The sequence below is a fragment of the Ammospiza caudacuta genome, chromosome 15 (assembly GCF_027887145.1).
Source record: "Ammospiza caudacuta isolate bAmmCau1 chromosome 15, bAmmCau1.pri, whole genome shotgun sequence".
Taxonomy (NCBI): domain Eukaryota; kingdom Metazoa; phylum Chordata; class Aves; order Passeriformes; family Passerellidae; genus Ammospiza; species Ammospiza caudacuta.
In genome coordinates this window covers 19,207,042-19,225,817 of record NC_080607.1, presented here as the reverse complement: position 1 = coordinate 19,225,817, position 18,776 = coordinate 19,207,042, and the positions used below count along the sequence as shown (strand labels likewise).

Sequence of the window (18,776 nt, the reverse complement as noted above, 5' to 3'; positions counted from 1 at the left end):
CACAGAAAACAGGACAGCTTGTCACCAGCTGGAACAGAGGCAGGAGGCTGCACCCCAGGGCATGGCACCCCTTGGGATGCTGCACCCTAACCTCTCTGCTCACAAGCAAACTGGGAGAGCCAGTGCTCACTCCAGCCAGGAGTGGATGCAACAACTTCAGCCAGGGAAGTAAAGTCCAATTATATAAATGAGCACTGAAGTCTTCCTGTAATCATTTCTCTGTTAGTATTTTTGAAGCACTTCTAATCAAGAAACAGCTGACTCTCCCATGGAAAATTGGTTTCATCATGATGATACATACTAGAAGAGGCAACAGGGTAATTTGCAGCTTGGGACCTGATTTGGAAGAGGACTGACTGCGATCTGTGCCAGCCCCCGACACAGGACAGGGGCAGACTGACACATCCCACTGCTGACCCTGACACGGGACCTTCCTGCAGCTGCAGGGACAGCGGGGAGCCCCGGGCTGGGGGACACAGCCCCTGCAGCCGGGGCAGGAAGAGGGGCCAAGTGGCTCACAGCTGCCCCGCACGCCTGCAGCAGTATCAGCGCCCAGCACGGCAGCCAGGCTTTCCTGAGGAAGGAGCCAGCCTTCCTCTGCTTTGACACTTAGGGCTTTCTGTCACATTCAGCATTTTCCCATTCATTAGTGCACTCGTGCTGCAGAAGCACAGAGGGGCTCTTTGGGCTCATCAGGGTCTCACTGCTACGTGCAGCCTTCTCCCGCCAGCACCTGGAGCCCTGCACCAGCAAGGACAATCCCTGCTGGCCCCCAGAGCCCCCATTTCAACCTGCACAGTCACAAACCAGGGAAACTCCTGCCGAACACTCTGCCAGATGCTGGGAGTGGGCACAAGGTGCCCAGCAGAGCTCGCGGGACACCTCACATGGGAGATGCAGCAGTGACTGGGAAGGGATGAGGGTCCCACAGGCAGCAGGGTGGGTGCCCAGGTCACCCTGCAGGGCTGGGGGGTCCTGCCTGCTGCAGACACCTCCCGCAGGGCCCAGAGACAGCAAAACCAGCAGAGTCATGTCTGCGTTAAGCCTTTTGCTAAGCTCTCCCCTCAGATCCCCAGCATCAATCCAGCTCCATTAGCATTAGCAAAATAAAGGGGTTTAATCAAAGTAAGCCTCTAAGGCACTGATAGACAGTTACGATAGTCTTAACTCATAAATAACCCAACTAGGAAAAGTAGCAGCATCCCAGCGTTAATACATCATGAGACCTCTATCTCCATTAGCTTTCCAGTGGCACTGTATTCCCCAGACATGCTGAGTGCCAGAACAATTAAATAAGAGGTTCCTATTAGTTTTAGAGAATTTAATATTAATGCCATCACTGTTACTTAGCCCTTTGCCTCTAAATAGCACAGGAAGGAATAATTTGATACATTAAATGCTCTAAGAATTAACAGCGCAGCAGCAGCACTGAGCTGGTAATTACAAACCACTTGTTCCCAAAATTGGCAAGTTGGCAGCTTGCACGTGCACACAGCAAGCAGGAAGATGGGAGGCTAAAGCGACACTCAGTCAAAACCTGAATATGGGAAATTTGTGCCTGAATTGTCTTACAGAAAAATGACCCTGGGGAAGCCTCCGCAAGGGGAGGAAAATCCGTATTATACTAAGAGATTCTAAATTTTTCAGGTACACATTTAAGGTGGCAACTTCCACTTGTACTCCCACAGCTGCCTGCACGGAGGTGTTTGTGCCACTGCACTGCTTTAGGATACCCAGCAAGGGGAGCACAACATACTCTGCACACACGGGAAAGCCCAGAAGGGAACTCATAAAACACCCACAGCCCCAGAGCAGCCGAGGAAGGAGCTCTGCACCCCAGCAGCAGGCAGGGCTGGCAGCGGTGCCAGGCCAGGTGCAGTGCCAACATGTGCCAACCCAGCTCCGAGCAGGGGAGAGCCCCGAGCACACAGTTACCTGTGTAATGTAATGCAGGGATGGCTGTAAAATCGCACCAGGCTCTGCAAAGCCCAAGAGCAATGCAGGTCTCTGCTGCAGCTCTCTCTGAGGAAGAGCACAGTGACACGCGCAGGCTGGAGCACAGAGCACAACAAGCACTTGCCCGAGTTAAATATTACCCTTCCTCGAGAGATCCAGACTCTCCTGCTTTAATTGCCATTCAGGAGATGCGATTGCACACGGCTGCACGTCCTGGCTATTTTCCACCCCTCCGTGCCCATCTCCAGCCAGTCCGCTCTCCCCATCCCGCTCCCTTCACCAGGATCGGCACAAAGGCTCCCAGGAGCAGCAGGGATCCGCCGGCAGCACGTTCCGTGCAGGCAGAGCACAAACGCAGCCACCACAAATGAGCAATCAAAGGCTCTTCAGCAGCCGCTGACACCGACCCGACCTCGGGGCTGGCAGCACCGGCTGCTGCTACCACAGCAAACATTTGCACTTCCAAACACTCACAGCCCGGTGCTTGCTCCTTCTGTTCATTAGGAGACAAAGGGGTGGGAATTCCTGCCTCCTGGACACCCTCCGAAGGCGTCAGGAATCCCAGCGCCTGAGCCCAGTGCTCATGGAGGATCAGGATGAACAAACAGAGGGAGAGCTTTCGTTAAGAAAAATAATAAATAAGAATTAAGTGAACGCTTGGGCGAGCAAGGGAGAGGAAAAAACACACAGAACCTCCCCAGCACTGTCCTTGAAGCAGGAGGGCAGGGAAGGACATGGGGACAACTCCTCATCCCCTGGGCCATGGGAACTGGAACTGCTGCAGGAGACAAAGGAAATCCTCCACTGCAGGCAGGTCCTGCCACCAGCCTGGGCATCCTGCTCAACCAGGCAGCCACAGGACACGCAGGAAAATGGGGACATGTGGAGTGGCACTGCCGAGGAAATGCAGTCAGTAGGGAGTTCACCAGTGCTGTCCTTCACCAGCTGGAAGCAATCTAGAATACAGTCAGACCATAGCAGAGAACAGGAGACAGGCGGAATTTGGATTTTAAATTTCCATACACATCAAACACCAGTTAAATAGATTTTGAAATAATTGATTTGTTGGTCTTGCAAATTAGGAGATTATACCCATTGGAGAGTACCCATTGGAAACTGTCAAAAAACAACTTAAGAGTAATGGATCTACTGACTCAGCTCACACACCACAAACTGCACTGCCTGGCCTTTTAACACCCTGACTTTGATGGAGAAAAAGAGAACAGGTTCTGTTGTTTTGGCTATTCCCCAAAAAAAACACCACAGACCTGATTTTTCAAGCATGTTTTACAAGTTCAGCGTGGCTGAACAAAAAGGGTTATCACATGCACAGCCTCATGCCTGCTGCAAGGGAGCCGTTCCAAGGGGGTCCGAGAGGCTCTTCCAGGTCAGTGCTCTGCCTGTCACACCCGGCTGGCCGGGGCTGCGAGGAGGGGCCGCACATGGGGCGGGGGCTGCGAAGGGTGGCACACCGGGCAGGGGCTCCACACGGGGCAGGGCTCTGCTTGCCCACCGGCACACCGGGCAGGGGCTGCGAGGGGCAGGGCTCTGCTTGCCCACCGGCACACCGGGCAGGGGCTCTGCTTGCCCACCGGCACACCGGGCAGGGGCTCCACACGGGGCAGGGCTCTGCTTGCCCACCGGCACACCGGGCAGGGGCTCCACACGGGGCAGGGCTCTGCTTGCCCACCGGCACACCGGGCAGGGGCTCCGCTCTCCCGGCCGCACTCGGGGCAGGGCCCCGCACACCGCGCAGGGCGGTGCCGCAGCGGCCAGGACAGCGGGCGCTCCTCGCTCCGTTCAGCGAGAGCCGCGGCACAGCTCCCGGTGCCATTTATGGCTGGAGCACGGTCCAGCATGTCCTACATACATCGCCTGAAAAAACCAGCTCGGGGAAAGCCCTGCTCGCAGCCGAGCTCGCCCACGATGCTGCGGCCCAGGGGACCCGCACGGGAGGATCCCAGGGCAGGGACGCTCACCCCGAGGAGGGCTGGCCTGTGCCCAGCCTGTCCCTGGCTCCGAGCTCCGCGGGGCAGGCGGGGACGCCCAGCAGAGGGGCACGGCAGGGGCAGAGTGCACCAGCCCGCCCGGCTCACCTGGCACACGCAGCACCGCCCTGCTCGGCACGACACGGCCACCTGCAGAAGCTGCGGCCTCTGACCTGACGTGAACCCGCTGCTTCCACTCTCACCGGGGCTAAACGGCCCGAGACAGGCCCACCTCTGCAATGCCACGCGGGAATAAAGCATCCCGAGCTGCCTCAGCCCTGACCGTACAGAGGCTGCTTTGCAGCAAACGCGATTTGCACCATGGAGACAAGGAGAGATCGCTCGGCAGCAACACCCCGAGACTGTCCCTGCTGTGGTTTCTTTTCTGTACATTGCCAGGTCCTGGGAAAGCAGCCGTGCCAGCAGCCAGGGAAGGAGCACAGCCACAGCCCCACCTCCACACTATGCATCTGCCTGGCTTGCCAGCCCTTTCAACTCCTAAAAAATTCTCCAAGCTGGAATTCTTCAAATCATGTGGGATGATTGTTGTCCGAGATTTTCAAAGGCAGCAGCTCAGAGCTCCATGCAGTGAGTGTACCCACTTAGGACGCACAGCAGCTTGACCTCCACAGTCAGATTACAGAATTGTTCTTGTCTGCAATAATTAAAGGCAACGCTGAATGGCCTCTCCAGCTGCTGTGTTTTATTAGAAGCAAAAAAGCTATCAGAGAAAGGGTGCAACTTTGAACTTCCAACACACAGACCATTACCTATGGGATTTTGTAAGAACTCTGATGTTCCAAGACATTTATTAGCTTTGTTGTGAGCTATGCAACCTTGGAACATACAATATTTTTACATGATTTTCTTCCGCCTGACAAGCAAACTGGTAACACAGCTGCTGTAAATAAATTAACTGATTCCATTATCAGTGTGGGGAACGACCTCACTGGAAAAAAATCATCCCTCCATCTATGAACTTATTTAACACCAAAGAGACTGCCCATCAAATCCCAGCCTGTGTGACGCCTCCCTATGTGTCAGCAGAAGAGCAATAGCATGAGTCTGTTTGGGATGCCATGAACAGGGAAAAGAAAAACCCTTCCTTCCATCACCCCAGGCCTGTGCCACCCATGCCCTTCAGGACAGACTGTGTGCAGGGCAGGCTCGTGGCTGCCCCGGCACTGCCCTTCCCTCCTCCCAGACACCCCAACCCTCGCCAGCAGCGCCGGCGCCAGGCACGGGCAGGCCCTGACCCTTATCACGGGCAGGGGGAATTAGAGAGCAGATCGGCACCACCCTGTACCACAGCACCGCACCAGCACTGCCATTAAGTTACACATTAATCCCAGATAAGCGGCCACAAGGCTGTTGAGCCAGCCAGCTCAGCAAGGGATCAGCACCAGCACAGCCCCGAGCTGCAGCCGGGGCTCAGGGGCCGCCACCACCACCGAGGACAAGGCTCATGGCCCACCAGGCTCACCTGGCTCCATACAAACAGCAACAACCTGAGGCAGGTTCAGCACAGGCTGTCTGTGATCAGCCTGTGGACATGGGGCACAAAAGATCCTGCCTGTCCCTCTGTGGGCAGGAGCAGCCAACGCTGCCTCCTCCTGCCCCGGGCACCAGCTCTCATCGGCTCCACAACTGCTCCGGAAGGGATGAGCACACACAGGGGCACATGAGGGGGCAGAAAACATCCTTTTCCTCCTTCCCTCTCTCCCACTGAAACACCTCCTTGCTCCTTGCACACAGCAGCAACTTAAGTTTCCTTAAGAGACCTGAGTGTCTGCCAAGCGTTCTGACCACTCTCCTATTGATACAAGCAACAGGGCAGAGGGGGGGAAAATAATGAACTAATCAATTCCAGCCTGGCTGCAGCCAGAAATGGAGCCCTGCAAACAAGAGTCAGACATATGGCTACCTTGGAAAAATGAAACACCTCGGGAATGGGAGGCCAGTGCTCCCAGGTGGGGCAGCCAGAAGAGCAGAGCAGGCAGCGAGGGCAGGACTGGGCCAGGGCAGCCCAAGGGGTCTCAGCAAGGAGCTGGCTGAGGCTGGTACCCCACAGACCCTGCCCGCCTCCAGCTCCCTGGCCATGGCATGGGCCCACAGCAATGCAGCAGCCCACCCTCCTCCTCCTCCCTGCCAAGGCACCAGCCATTCCCTCCATCTGGATAACGAGATGTTGCATTACACCCATTTACCCACTCAAGTCACCCAATTTGTGCGGGTTGTGTTTGCTTCCCCAGGGTATTACAGCCAAAGGCCATCTTCCCCCATGTGGGCCTGTAAATGCCGTGCTGCTCTCTCCCCATGGTGCTGGGGATTGGTGACCCCTCCCCAGCCAGGGGGACACCCCTCGTACAGCTGGGGGAGGGCAGTGTGGGGAAAAGGGTCAGTCAGCACTGCCACGAGCCCTGCTCTGCCCCAGCTTTCTGCAGTGCTGCAGCAAACCCACAATGCTGTGTTGACAGGCGTTTTCTCCTGTTTAATTAGGTGAAAGCAGGGTTAACCCAGAGCACCCCCTCCTGCCACAGCTCCCTCCATCTGCTCCTGCCCCAGGGCCCTTCCCAGCCCGTGCACAGAAGCAGCAGCCCTGGAGCTGCTCACAGGGCAGGTACCAGCAGAGACCCTGCTGCTGCAGCCCAGAAACTGCCAGGCCATCCAGGCCAGCCTAGGACACCCCAAAGTCAGGCTGAGGGGGTGGCTGCACACTGGCACAATGACAATCCTGCCCAGGCCCTCCAAACACAAAGGGATGCTTGACCAAGCCTTTCCTGTAGCTCCAAATACGAGTTCAGCAGGAAGATGCATAATGGGTCTGGGCAGAAGGAGAACTGAGGCAGCACCTTATTTGCAGGTTTGATCAGCAGTAATCGAACATGGAACATTTTACACCTGGCTGTCACACAAGATGCTCTGCCAGCCCCCCAGCCTTATTTGCAGGTTTGATCAGCAATAATTGAACACGGAACGTTTTACACCTGGCTGTCACACAAAACGCTCTGTCAGCCCCGCACCAGGGCCCACAGCACAGGAGAGTGTGACAGAGCACATCCCTGCACTTGCTCCAGGGTTATTCCTGCAGCAGGCAAAAACAAGGAGGTCTGAGAGGCAGAGGGGAGAGATGTTTGCAAGGTCCCAGGGCTGCTTTATGCAAAAGGAAGGAGCAGTGATGCTGTGGGGAGCACCTGCTGCTGCCTGAGAGCAGCCTGACCCACCTCAAAGCAGAAGCTGCCCGTGCTCCTCCAGCCAAGCCTTTTGGTTGGGGTATTTTCAGTTCTACAGGCAGTGCCCACAGTCACAGAGTGGGAGAGCTGTGACCTATGCTTGCCATACTTGCATCAAATGGAGCAAGACAGAGCTTGGTTCCTAGAATAAACTTCCCCTTTTCAGAAAAAGAGAGGGTGATTTGAATAAGCAGTGTATTTCCAACATCTTGCTCAACTGGACCATCTCAGTGCCCGCAGGTGAAGCAGCCCAGATCATGCTCACAGCTCACAGGGCACCCAGAGCACCACCACACCTCTGATGGCAAAAACCCCAGTCCCACAGGACAGAGACACCACACACCTTGGACACTGTGCTGGCCCTGCCCCTCCAGGCCAACCCTGACAAGCACAAGAGCTCTTCACTGGAAAGTAATTTCAAACTTTTAACACCTTGCAAACACCTGCCTGTAGGGACAGCTCTGAACCGTGGGCTCCCTCTGCACACCAAGGGCACAGCAAGGAGCGAGTGCCTGTGGGCTGGCAGCAGCAAGGAACACCCAGTGCCTGGCTCTGCCCGGCTCCTCCACAACCAGCACCAGCTCCTGTGCTGCCAGAGCCCCGCAGTGCCCAGGGCAACGCTGCACTGGGGCCAGGACAAGGCGAGCAGAGGCCCCCGAGAGCTCCAAGGCTGCTGACAGCCACTGCAGGGAGATGTGGGGCTCCCTGTGCCAGCAGCAGGGAGTTTGGTCTCCAATGCAGAGCCACACAAGCTACAAGAGCTGCTGTTCTACAAGGTGGAAGCCTGACGGCCAAACAGCAGAGCATTTCACCTGTCAGCACAAAGCTTTATCTATCTGGAAACGTGGTTTCAACCTGAAAGCTAGAAAAGGAAGCCTTTCCCCCCAAATGCTCCACGGTGGTCAATGACTAATAACATTCTCACACTCCTACCTCCCCATCACCTCAGACTTCTCCAGTCTGGTTCTGCACTTGGTCAGTGCTGCTGTCAAACCTGCCTGCTGAACCTCGGGCTTCCTCGAGAGCACGGCTCGGCACCCCGGCACAGGGCTGAGGCACATTCCCGCTCAATAGCTGGTCCCCAGGCTGGCATTTCCAAGGGCTTTGATCCATTCCAAATAAGGCAATCAGCTTAGCCCTTGATTAAATACATAGCATAATCCACCTAAATCTTGTTAGCCGAGAAGCAAGTTGCTCGTCTCGCCAGTTGTGGGTGGCAGCGTGTGTCACCGCGGGGCAAGCGGGGCTGTGGCACCGTGCAGGTGTCCCCCAGGGCAGGCAGCAGCACTGGGGCAGCTGCTGGCCACAGCAAGGCTGCTCCTGCCAGCCCCTGTGCGCTCCCATCCGTGGCATCCTCCTGCAAAGCTCCCCCTGCAGCACGCACAAAGCGCCCACGAAGGCACCTGCGCCCTCCCAGCTGGCAGGTACAGCGAGGGTGCACCCAACAGCCAGCAAAACCCTCAAAAACACAAGACCAGGAAAAGGGAATTCACTGATCCTGAGCAGGGAGCCAGGCTGCAGCAGGGAAGGAGGATGTGCTGCAGCTTTGGGGGAATTTCACACCACAGCAGTTTTTCCTTCCTCGGGAGGAATGAATCAGTAGCCCAGCCCCGTGGAGCCTCAGCGGAACAGGATGGTGCTGAGGGGGAAGCACAGCACAGGGGCCAGCCAGGGGCCTGGCCCAGGTGAGATGCAGGTGTGCAGGCAGGACATCAGGCTCACACGCAGAGCTCCTGCAGCTGAGAGAGCAGGGAAAGGCAGCAGCTCCTCCTTCCAGAGCCTCTGCACTCCCCAGAGCACACAGCACTGCGGGTGCACACGTGTGTGTACCATCCTCAACAGTGGGACACAGGGAGAGTGATCACCCCAGCACCACTGCCACCCAAAGGTGTACTGGGACAGGGGACATCTGCTCCCGAGACCACAGTGCAGGTGTTACTGAAGTCTTTAGAAGAATAATTCCCTGACAAGTGCTATTGCTCCCTGCTTCCCTCCAGGTTTTGGAGCCAGCAGGTGGGGACTGGCTCTGCATGCAGGTGACCCTCTGGGGGCTGGGCACAGCCTGCAGATCTCTGTTCATGCTGCATTAGCAGCTCCAACACTTCCTGCAGCAGCCAGGCATGTTTAACAGCTACCGAAAAGATTTTTAAGCTAATTTAACCCATTAAACTAGTTAACACATTATATGGCTTCTGTCATCCCAATTACCCGAAAAAGCCCAGGTATTGATCTTGAGAGGCATGCAGAGAGAAGGAAAAAAATATTTAAAAATTAGTAAGGAGGGGAAAAAAAGGGGAAAAAAAAGTCTTGGGCACAATCCCAAAACACTGTTTCAGGCAGATCAGGAAAATCTTCACAGGATTTCAAACAACAACAACAACAAGCAGCCAACAGAGGCAATACCTGCCCTCACCAAAGAGCAGCCAGGAAGGCTGAGCAGAGCTCAGCTCGCCAGTCACTAGCTGGTGTAACAGGAATCAGGATTTTGGCATGAGGAGCCTCCCCCCAAGCCAGGCAAGGGAACAGGCTGCCCGCAGAGGAGCTGGGATGATAAATGACAGCAGTTGAGCACTGCAGGGGCATTTCACCGCTTCAGAGGTTGCTGCTATAACAATCTTCTCTGACTCAGCAGCTGAAAGGGATGCCGGGAAGGAAGCACCATAAAAAAAAAGTCATGCATTATTAATATGGACTCTGGCAGCAAGACATGAGTTGGAAAAACACTGAGGGAGAAAAAAATGACTGCAGAATAGGAGCGAGCTGCATGTGAGGAAGCATTTCACATTCCTGCGGGAGTGGGGGCCAGCCCGCGCCCCTGCAGGGTCCCCAGCTCCAGGGGAAGCCCGTGTCTGCTGACAGGAGCTCAGCATGCACGGTGTTCTCCCTCACCCAGGCTGCTGCAGATCCCACCCTGAGCTCTGGGCACTGCCTGCACTCATTTCCAGCCACAGCAGCTCCTGGCTTTCCTGCCGAGGCACACGGCTGTTCCAGCAGCTGATTTTATTTACCTGTGCTCTGTGCATCCCCACAGCTTCCCCCGTGCATGCCAGCCCTGCCAGGAGTGCCCAGGGCTCCGAGGCACAGCCTGCGCCTCTGCCAGCCCTGCTGGCACAGAGGGCACGGAGGCAGGCACTGAAATGCCTCCTTTTCCTGCCAGGTAGAGAGGGAAAAAAATATCTGTTTGCACTTGACTACCTGGTGCACTGCAGTGTTTGCTTTCCTCTCCTATTCCAGCTGCTTTGTACAGTTTTTTTGGAGGCAATTTATAAACATTGGCATTCATGTAGTCACCTTCTCCACTTCCCACTCAAAACGCTTGCTGCCAACCTGCTGCTGTGGGGCCTCACCATCAATCCAGAGTGTCACAGGCATCCCATGGCCCTCTCCAGCCTGCGCTGCCAGTGCAGGGACCCCCCAGCCCCAGTCAGGAGCCTCTTGGCAGGCTCTGAGCACAGCTCAGCCAAGCCCAGCCCAGCCCAGGCTCTCCAAAGCAAGGGAGGTGGCTAACACAGCACCAGGCTCAAGAGCCTCCTTGGATAATTTGTATGGCAATAGCATTCAATAAAGCCAATCAATTATTTTGCCATAAAATTCTCCAGACGCACAAATGAGCACGGGTGGAACTGCTCACAGCACAGCCCACAGCAGTGCAGAGGGTGCTCTGCCTGTGTTTCCTTCCTTTCATCATGTGTGCATGGCATCTTCCACACAGAAATAGCTCCCAGCCTTCACCTGTCAGGTTGGAAAGGCACAGGAGGAACAGCATCATAGGAGCTGTCCCACACAGCCCAACCATCCCAGGGAAATGGGCCTGTCCATTGGGGCAGGAAAGGGGCAGGAAAAGGGGCAGGAAAGGGGCACAGGCTCCCACCGAGCAAGGGAGACTGAGGCCCAAACCCCAGGGAAAATCCACAGTCCTATTTGCACTCACACGCCCTGGGAGCAGCCCCTGGAGCTGGGGACAGGCACGCACACCCAGCTGGGTCCCCTGGGCTGAAGGGGCTGCCCAGCAGCACCTGCAGAGTGGCCCCAGGATGACAGCCCTGCCCAGGGCAAGGGCTCCAGAGAGCTTTGTGCCAGCCCACGGATGGGCTGCAGGCTTACAAAGGCAGAACCTGTTGGTTTTGCACCTCAAACAAAAACCTAAGAAAATGACCTTTAGGAAGTCACACACGACATCACCACGCACTTGCGGCTAAAGCCCCAGCAAGCACTGACCCATCACCTCCCCTGCACAGCCAGGAGGGAGGCAGGAGCTCAAACCCAGCTTCTCAAACCCCTGCAGGCACATTTGCGTGCCTTGAGAAAGCAAAGTGTCACCACAAAGCACCATGGATCCCCCAAAAACACCATCCCCCGGGTCCCTCCTTCACTTTAGCAAGGCCAGCAGGCACCAGGAAATTCCTTCTAGAATGGAAAAAGGCCCCGTGGCCCTGCCCATCACACTCCACTCCACATGCAGTGTCCCACAAGGACACCTCCCACCAGGACCAGTGCCATCCACTGTCACCCCTGGGACCTGTCCAAGCAGCAGATGAGGATGGCCCAGGGCTCTTCTCCTGCCGGGCACTGACATCACCCTCAGCTTTCCAATCCACCTTTCCTTTCAAAATAAGAGCAGCTCCAGGGTAATGCTGAAAGCCCTGGTGGTTTTAACGTTATCTATTCCACATTCCCCAAAAAACCACACCCACCATCTCTCAAAAATTTCTGATTTGGGCTTATCTTGCATTTCAACAGCACAGTCCACTATACATTTTCTACTCTATCTCTCCAAACAGTACTAATCCCCACGGTATTTAGAGCTTGTGCTAGAAAAGCTTCAAACGCACATTAACCACCCTAAAGCATCCATGTTCAAAATGCTGCCGGCCAAAACCACAGCCAGAAGATTCTGAATGCAATGGAGAAGAAAAAGCCTGTATGGAAATAAACTTTACTAAAATAACCCAGCAAAGGTTTTGTCAAAGTAAATACACACATTGTATTGTGACAATGATGTTTTAAAAATAAAGCTGTTGAGGGAAGGCTTTTCTTGCTCTGTCCAGCTCCTCTCGCAGAGCCCTCAGCCCTCGCAGGGCCCTGCAGAGCCAAGGGCACATCAGCCGTGCCACCCCCACTGCTGCCACCCCTGGGAGGCTCCCCGAAATTTCAGTTAAGATTAAGTATTTAATGACTCCATGTGCTTGGATATTTAAATCCAGCAGTTGTAACAGCATTCAAATGGGATCCAGAGCAAACACAGAGCTCCCCACACCGCCCAGCTCCTGCATTGGTCCCCAGGATGTTCATCGTACCCTGCAGAGCAGATGCTGCCTGAGTTAATGCAATTAATGAGTCCACCTGGAAGAGAGGCAGAGATCAGCCCAGGAAATAGAGCAGCAGTGCCAGAGGCCTTCTCTCCACCAGAACCAGCACCACCTGAGGCAGCTGAGTGCCTGCTGAAGCCCTGGCCTTCCATGGCCTCCCAAACCCATGAAAACCATTGTCTCCTGGGCTCACAGCATGGGTGCTTTTGCTTTAAGGTCTGCTCTGCTACAGATTATTGAGGTTTTGAAGCACTCAATTCACTGGAATGATCCAGTACCTGGAAGCTTTTGTGTCTGCCAATCAGCTCCCACAAACCAGGCTTCCAGAGACACAGGGATGAAACATGAACTCTACACATAATCTGCAGTTGCAACACCCAGAGAGCCACCAGCAAAATAACCCAAACCAGATGTGCCTGACAAACAGCACAGGTGCTTACAGGCAAGGAAAACCCAGTAATCCATCTGCCCTCACAGTAATTTGTTAGCCTTGAGCAAGAAGTGGTCTCCAACCAACATTGCACCACCAACATCCTGGACACACTGGCACAGGAGCAGCTGGGTGAACAGGGCTGCTCCCCATCCCAGCCCTGCCTTGTAGGACTCTGTGCTGGAAGAACCTGGTGCTGCCAAAGGAACGTTTCCCACAGCTGCCACCAGTCTCCTCCCGCTCAGAGCACAGGAGACCCCAAGCTCAAGTTCTTGTATCAAGGAGCACTTGAGCATTTCTTACCACCCCAATCACTGTCAGACCCAATGACTGCAATATTCTCTGTGAGACACACTGTGGAACCAGGCTGCTCCCTGCTCAGGTTGTGAAATGCTGCTTGGCAGATCTTTGGGCAGAGGAGGGTGAGGGAGGGCAGTGCTGCTGTGCTCCACAGTAAGAGACCACACTGCTCATGTGCCTGGGGAAGACCTGGAGATGAAAGCCAGGGCTATGACAGCACAAACCTCATTTCATAATTCCAAGCTGCACCTTCCCCTTGTGTCCATGCTCAGACACACCCAGCATGCTGCTAGCAAACCCAGAAGGACACCTGCACCCAGCCCCTGCCTGGCCAAGCCGAGGCCATTGCGGCTCACCCACGTCCCGGACTGCCAGTGGCTCACCCGCACCCTGCCCGCCCTGCCCGGGGCTCACCCGCGCCCTGCCCTGCCCGGGGCTCACCCTGCCCTGCCAGGGGCTCACCCTGCCCTGCCCTGCCGGGGGCTCACCCGCACCCTGCCCTGCCCTGCCCTGCCAGGGGCTCACCCTGCCCTGCCAGGGGCTCACCCTGCCCTGCCAGGGGCTCACCCGCACCCTGCCCGCCCTGCCAGGGGCTCACCCTGCCCTGCCAGGGGCTCACCTGCTCCCTGCCCTGCCCTGCCAGGGGCTCACCCGCGCCCTGGGCTGGCTCGGGGCTCTGCCCTGCCACCCCTTCCGTCTGCCCAGGCTGCCACAGCAGGGCTCAGGAGGCAAAGCAGCAGCAGCCTCTCCCCACACACACAGCTGCCCCGCTGGGGCTCCCCAGCCCAGCAGCTCCACTCCCCAGTGCCATCCCCTTGCCCTGGCCTCCACTCTGCCCCTCACCACCATGGTGACACTCAACCAGAGTGTCTCCAGCTGGGACAAGCTGGCAATAGCAAAACCTTTTGCCATTTTCATCCCCAGAACTCCTCTGTGCTAAGATCTGCCAGGTGGATGCATTAAACGGCCAAGCTGGATCAGCCACCTTTGGTGATACAATATTGCTCCAAAAGTGACAAATGAGCTGTACCATGGCAGCTGTTGGTCCCCACAGCCCTGCTCTGCTGGTCACCCACACACAGCCTGACAGAACAGCGTTTCAAAGCATTCCTGCCTATCAAAATCAAGTTCTTGCACCATAAATGTAATTCAGGGCTAGTGGTGCTATTTCATGCCCTGTATGACCAGTTGGGAGCAATTCCTGATAAGTTTGGAGGAAGTAAAGGCAGACTGAATTACAGCTCTCTCTCAAAGGTAACAATCTTTCACCCAGTAATTTAAATTCTCTGCATTATTTTCCCACATAATATCCAACCAAGTATGACTCCTGGAAAAATCAAAATTAAAAAAAAAAAAAAAAATTAAATAGAGGCTCCAACAGCCACTGAGACAACAAAGGAAAAGCCAAGAGCTGCTACCTGAGCACCAGGGAAGGCCCCTGCCAGCCCTCCCAGCCGTGCAGCCACCACCCTCCACACCACAACCAAGTCCAAGGTCAGAGACCTTCCCACTGTTGCAGTTATAGGTATCAAGATTAAATGACTTGCAGCTTGAAAAAGCATTATTGCTTTCAGCTGCAGGAGGGAGTTCCCTTAATTTCCTAGGCCCTGTTCAAAGAGAATAAAACCAGACACTTGTAGAAAAGCTGTATGAGCCACCAGCATGTGAAAACGGGACACACAGGGACAACCCCACATCCCAGGGATGAATTCAGAAGCAGAGGATAGCATGAAACAGAAACAGAGAAACAGCTTCTCCAGGTGTTCCACCTCCAGGTCAGCACCCTCTTTGTGCCCACATCGTCCCTGCTCCAACACTGGGGTCTGGGCATGGACAGAGTGACTCTGGTGAGCCCATTTCTCCACATCCCATCTGGGAAGGCAACAGGCACAGAGGGCAGCTGTCCCGGGGGCAAGAGCCTCAGTGCCAAGAGCAAGCCCTACAAAACAACCTGTCGAGGTGGCCCCTGACCTCCATAACAGGCCAAAGCTGTTTGCCCAGTGCCATGCTCTGTTTTTTCCAAGAGGAGGCCAGTGTGAGTTCCTGCAGCGAAAGCCCAGCCTGCCCTGCAGCCCTGTGCCCTGCTGGCCCCAGGCCCTCTGAGCACAGCAGTGAGCACAAGCCACCTCCCCACCCGCACGGGCATCCCTCGTACCTGCTGCCTGAGCAGGGACGCCAGGGCAGCTCCTGGAGCCTCCAGAACAATTTGCCACCTCATCCTGCACACAATGACACGGTGAGACAGACCCACACAGTCACCGGGAGCAGCTGGAGCTCAAGGAGAGCCTGCTGTGCCTGTGCCATGGCCGGGTACCTGGCACTTCACGTGCCAAGGTGGGAGCCCAGGACGGAGCTGCCAGGTTGATGTGTGGGGAGGACGCACAGGAATTGGATGTGAGAGCTGGGAAGGAGCTGGCACCGGCTGTTTACATTGGATCACTGTGCAAACTTGAAGCCACAAGAACGTTTCAGTTCCCAGGAGGAAACCTTGGTGAAGAACAGAAACGAGGAGCTACCTTGGGCATCACCTAAGTCCAGGCACAACACAAACATAAGGCCCAAAAGCCCTGGACTGCCTGCAGGAGCCAAGCATTGTTATTTGCTGACAGTAAACACAAATTTCTTCCTGCATTTCCATCTGGAGCAGACTGCTGGGTTACCTGGGCTGTGAGGAGCCAAACACCGCGGTCAATCAGGTAGCAGGCCAGCACTGGGCAGGCAACTCAGAACCCAGGTTGGGGTCCCTTGCCCATCTCCAAAAGGCACCAGGAGCAGTTATCCAGCTTTTCCAGCTGACAAGCATGCCAGCTCCACACCAATGCTGAGACAGCACCCAGAAGTGCAACTGTCCCAGTTTTCTCCTGGCACTGGCGCACAACTGCTTGAACACAACACGCCTCGGCAGGGCCGTGAAATTTACCCCACAAACGTGGGGCTGGGGACAGCTCCCAGCCATGGTGACAGGGCCATGCCCAGGCAGGGCAGGCTGGCTCCAGCCCTGCCACCAGCAGCTGCTGACCCACAAGCACAGACCCTTCCAGCAGCCTGTGGCACCTTGCAGACAAAGCCCTTCCAGGCTCCAGCTGGTTCAAGCTCACTTGCAGCTTCAGGTCCCATTTATTTGGATTTTTTTATTTTCAACTGAGGTACAATCAAGGAATTGATTCATCACTGGATTAATCACGTCCCTGCCCGTGGTTTAGCCAATGAACTGTGAGTCCTTCTTTGCCCACCTCCCCAGCACTCCCTACAAGGGATGGTCTCAGGACAGAGATTTCCCCAGCCCTTCAGTGGCCACAGGAGAGCAGCCCAGCCCCACTCTGTGCACTGAGGCAGCAGCAGGCAGGACAAATGCCCCAGAACTCTCTGCTGACAGCACCTCGCCATCACCTGCATGTGGCTGATTTATTCAAATCCCCAGCTCAGCTCATCTCCTATCACACTCGCTCTTCTCCCAAGCTTCTACTCACCCCTGCAGCCCAAAACCAAACTCCCTCCAAGTGCTGGCAGGATTAGCCCAGCCATCCCAGGAATACTGGGCTGGGCTTTCATGAGGAAACATTTTTGGCTAAAAGAGGAAGGAAATAAAAAAAAAAAAGGAAGCAGATCTTCTGTCACCTGATGAGAAGATGACTCAGAACATCACTGACATCCATGGGTGGGTAGGGACAGGGACCACTAACACCTCCTTGCCTCGTCTTTGAGCATCACAGAGGAAGAACATTGGGTAGGACGTGACCACATTATCTGAGGTCCACACAGAGAAAATCTTCTTGGCACAGAACTAGCCTTAAATGTATTTATACCCTACACCACCTCTAAGACTGGTGACCACACAGAAGTAACATGAAATTAATCAGAATACTCTAAAAAAAGGAAAAAAACCATCCTTACAAGAGAAATTTCCTTCTTCAAGTGCAGTTCTACGTGGGCCTGGGCAGCTCATCGAGAGCCACGCCATTCCCTGTGCCTGCCCCACAAGGGGCTGCAGGATGCACTGGACACAGAGCCGCTGGCCCACGGCGGCACGAGAGTGAACCCAACGGGCCAGGCTGTGCTCAGGGAGGGAGCAGGAGGCGGCTGTGCCTCCCGGAGCCTGGGGGCCAGCACAGCCCTCCCTGGGCCACCACGGCAAGGCTCGGCACACCCAGCCTCACTTGGGACGTGCCCAGGACACGAGCAGAGCCTCACACACCAGCCAACCCCTACTCAGCCCTGGGAAAGGCTCCCAAAGCCCAGAGGCAGCCACGGGACGTAATTTGTAAATAAAAACCCACAGAAGTCACCTTGAAAGCACACAGAGATCTCCTTGGGATGTCCAAGATAGGAATGGCATGAGCAATACCAATGACATTTCAAGGAGAAATTCCCTATTTCTTTGGAAAGGGCCGTTTCTATAGAAATAAATTGTTGCCAAAGTTTGGTTGAAGGCCAAACCACGAGCCTTGGCTCCTTGCAGAAACGAGATACACCGTATGAAGCGAACAGATGCTTTCCGGGCACAAGCCTTCCCGTATCTCCGCGGAGATGGACAGACAGCCCCAGCAGCACCGGGTGCTGGCCATATTGACACACGGCTCCTCCGGTTCCCCACGAAGCGATGACACGAACACAGGGACGAGTTCGCTCTCCTTCTAAAATACACACTTCTCATCTTCCCACTTGACAATCAGAGTTAGGATTTCCGCGAGGGAGCACGTTCGGATCACAAGCACTTGGACAACACCGCACTCCTCCAAAACAAACTCCGGGCAGCGGCAGCGGGCTCGCTGCCCCCCGCTCGCCGCTGGCACGGGCGCCGCTCGGCCCCGGCGGCGCGGGGATCGCGGGGAGCGGGGCCCCGGGGATCCGGGGAGCCGCAGCCGGGCCCGAGGGGCGCCGGGCACGCCGCGGGCAGCGCCCCCTCCTCCGGCCGCGGCGGGAGATGAGGACGCGCCGGGCAGCGCCGGGCACCGCGGAGCCGCAGCCGGGGGCGCCGGGCCCGGGCCGCCCCTCGCCCCGCCGGGGATGCCGCGGCCCCGGGCCGGCCGGGCGCGGATTACTCAGCGTTTCCAGCGGCGGCCGGTGCGCCCGCGCCCCTGCCCGCGCCCCCCGCCCCGGGCCCCGGCCCGCCGCTTACCGATGCCCGGCGCCACATACACGAAGTAGAGGAAGGAGGAGGAGAGCGAGAAGAGGAAGAGCGCGGCCAGCAGCGAGCGCCGGGGCAGCAGCCGCCAGGCGCCGCGGGGGCCGCGGGGCCACCGCATGGCCGATGCGGCGCCGCCGCCGCCCTGCTGCCTCCGCCGCCGCTCACATGCGCCGAGGCCCGGCGGGAGGCGCCGCGCCGGGGCCGCTCCGAGCCGCCGCCCGCGCCCAGCGCCGCCGCACGAATGTGCCGCGGCGGGGCGGGCCGGGGCGGGGCACCGAGCGGGGCGGGACCTGCGAGCCCCCGCCGCACCGACGGCCGCTCGCGCCGTGCGCCGCCCCGCGCAGCGCCGGGGGTCCCGGGGAGCCGGCGGCGACCGCAGCGCGCCCGGCCGCGCTCCCGGGGCGCCGCCGATGCTCCTGGGACAGCCGGCAT

General features: G+C 56.6%; 1 protein-coding gene across 1 annotated transcript in view; it reads right to left on the bottom strand.

Annotated features, from left to right (window-relative positions):
• Positions 1-18,521, bottom strand: part of B4GALT5 (beta-1,4-galactosyltransferase 5) — a 31,940-nt gene extending 13,419 nt beyond the window's left edge. The window contains exon 1 of the mRNA XM_058814637.1: positions 18,336-18,521. Within this exon, the coding sequence (XP_058670620.1) occupies positions 18,336-18,462 (127 nt within the window). The 5' untranslated portion in view covers positions 18,463-18,521. The remainder of the gene's footprint in view (positions 1-18,335) is intronic.
• Between the last annotated feature and the right edge of the window lie 255 nt (positions 18,522-18,776).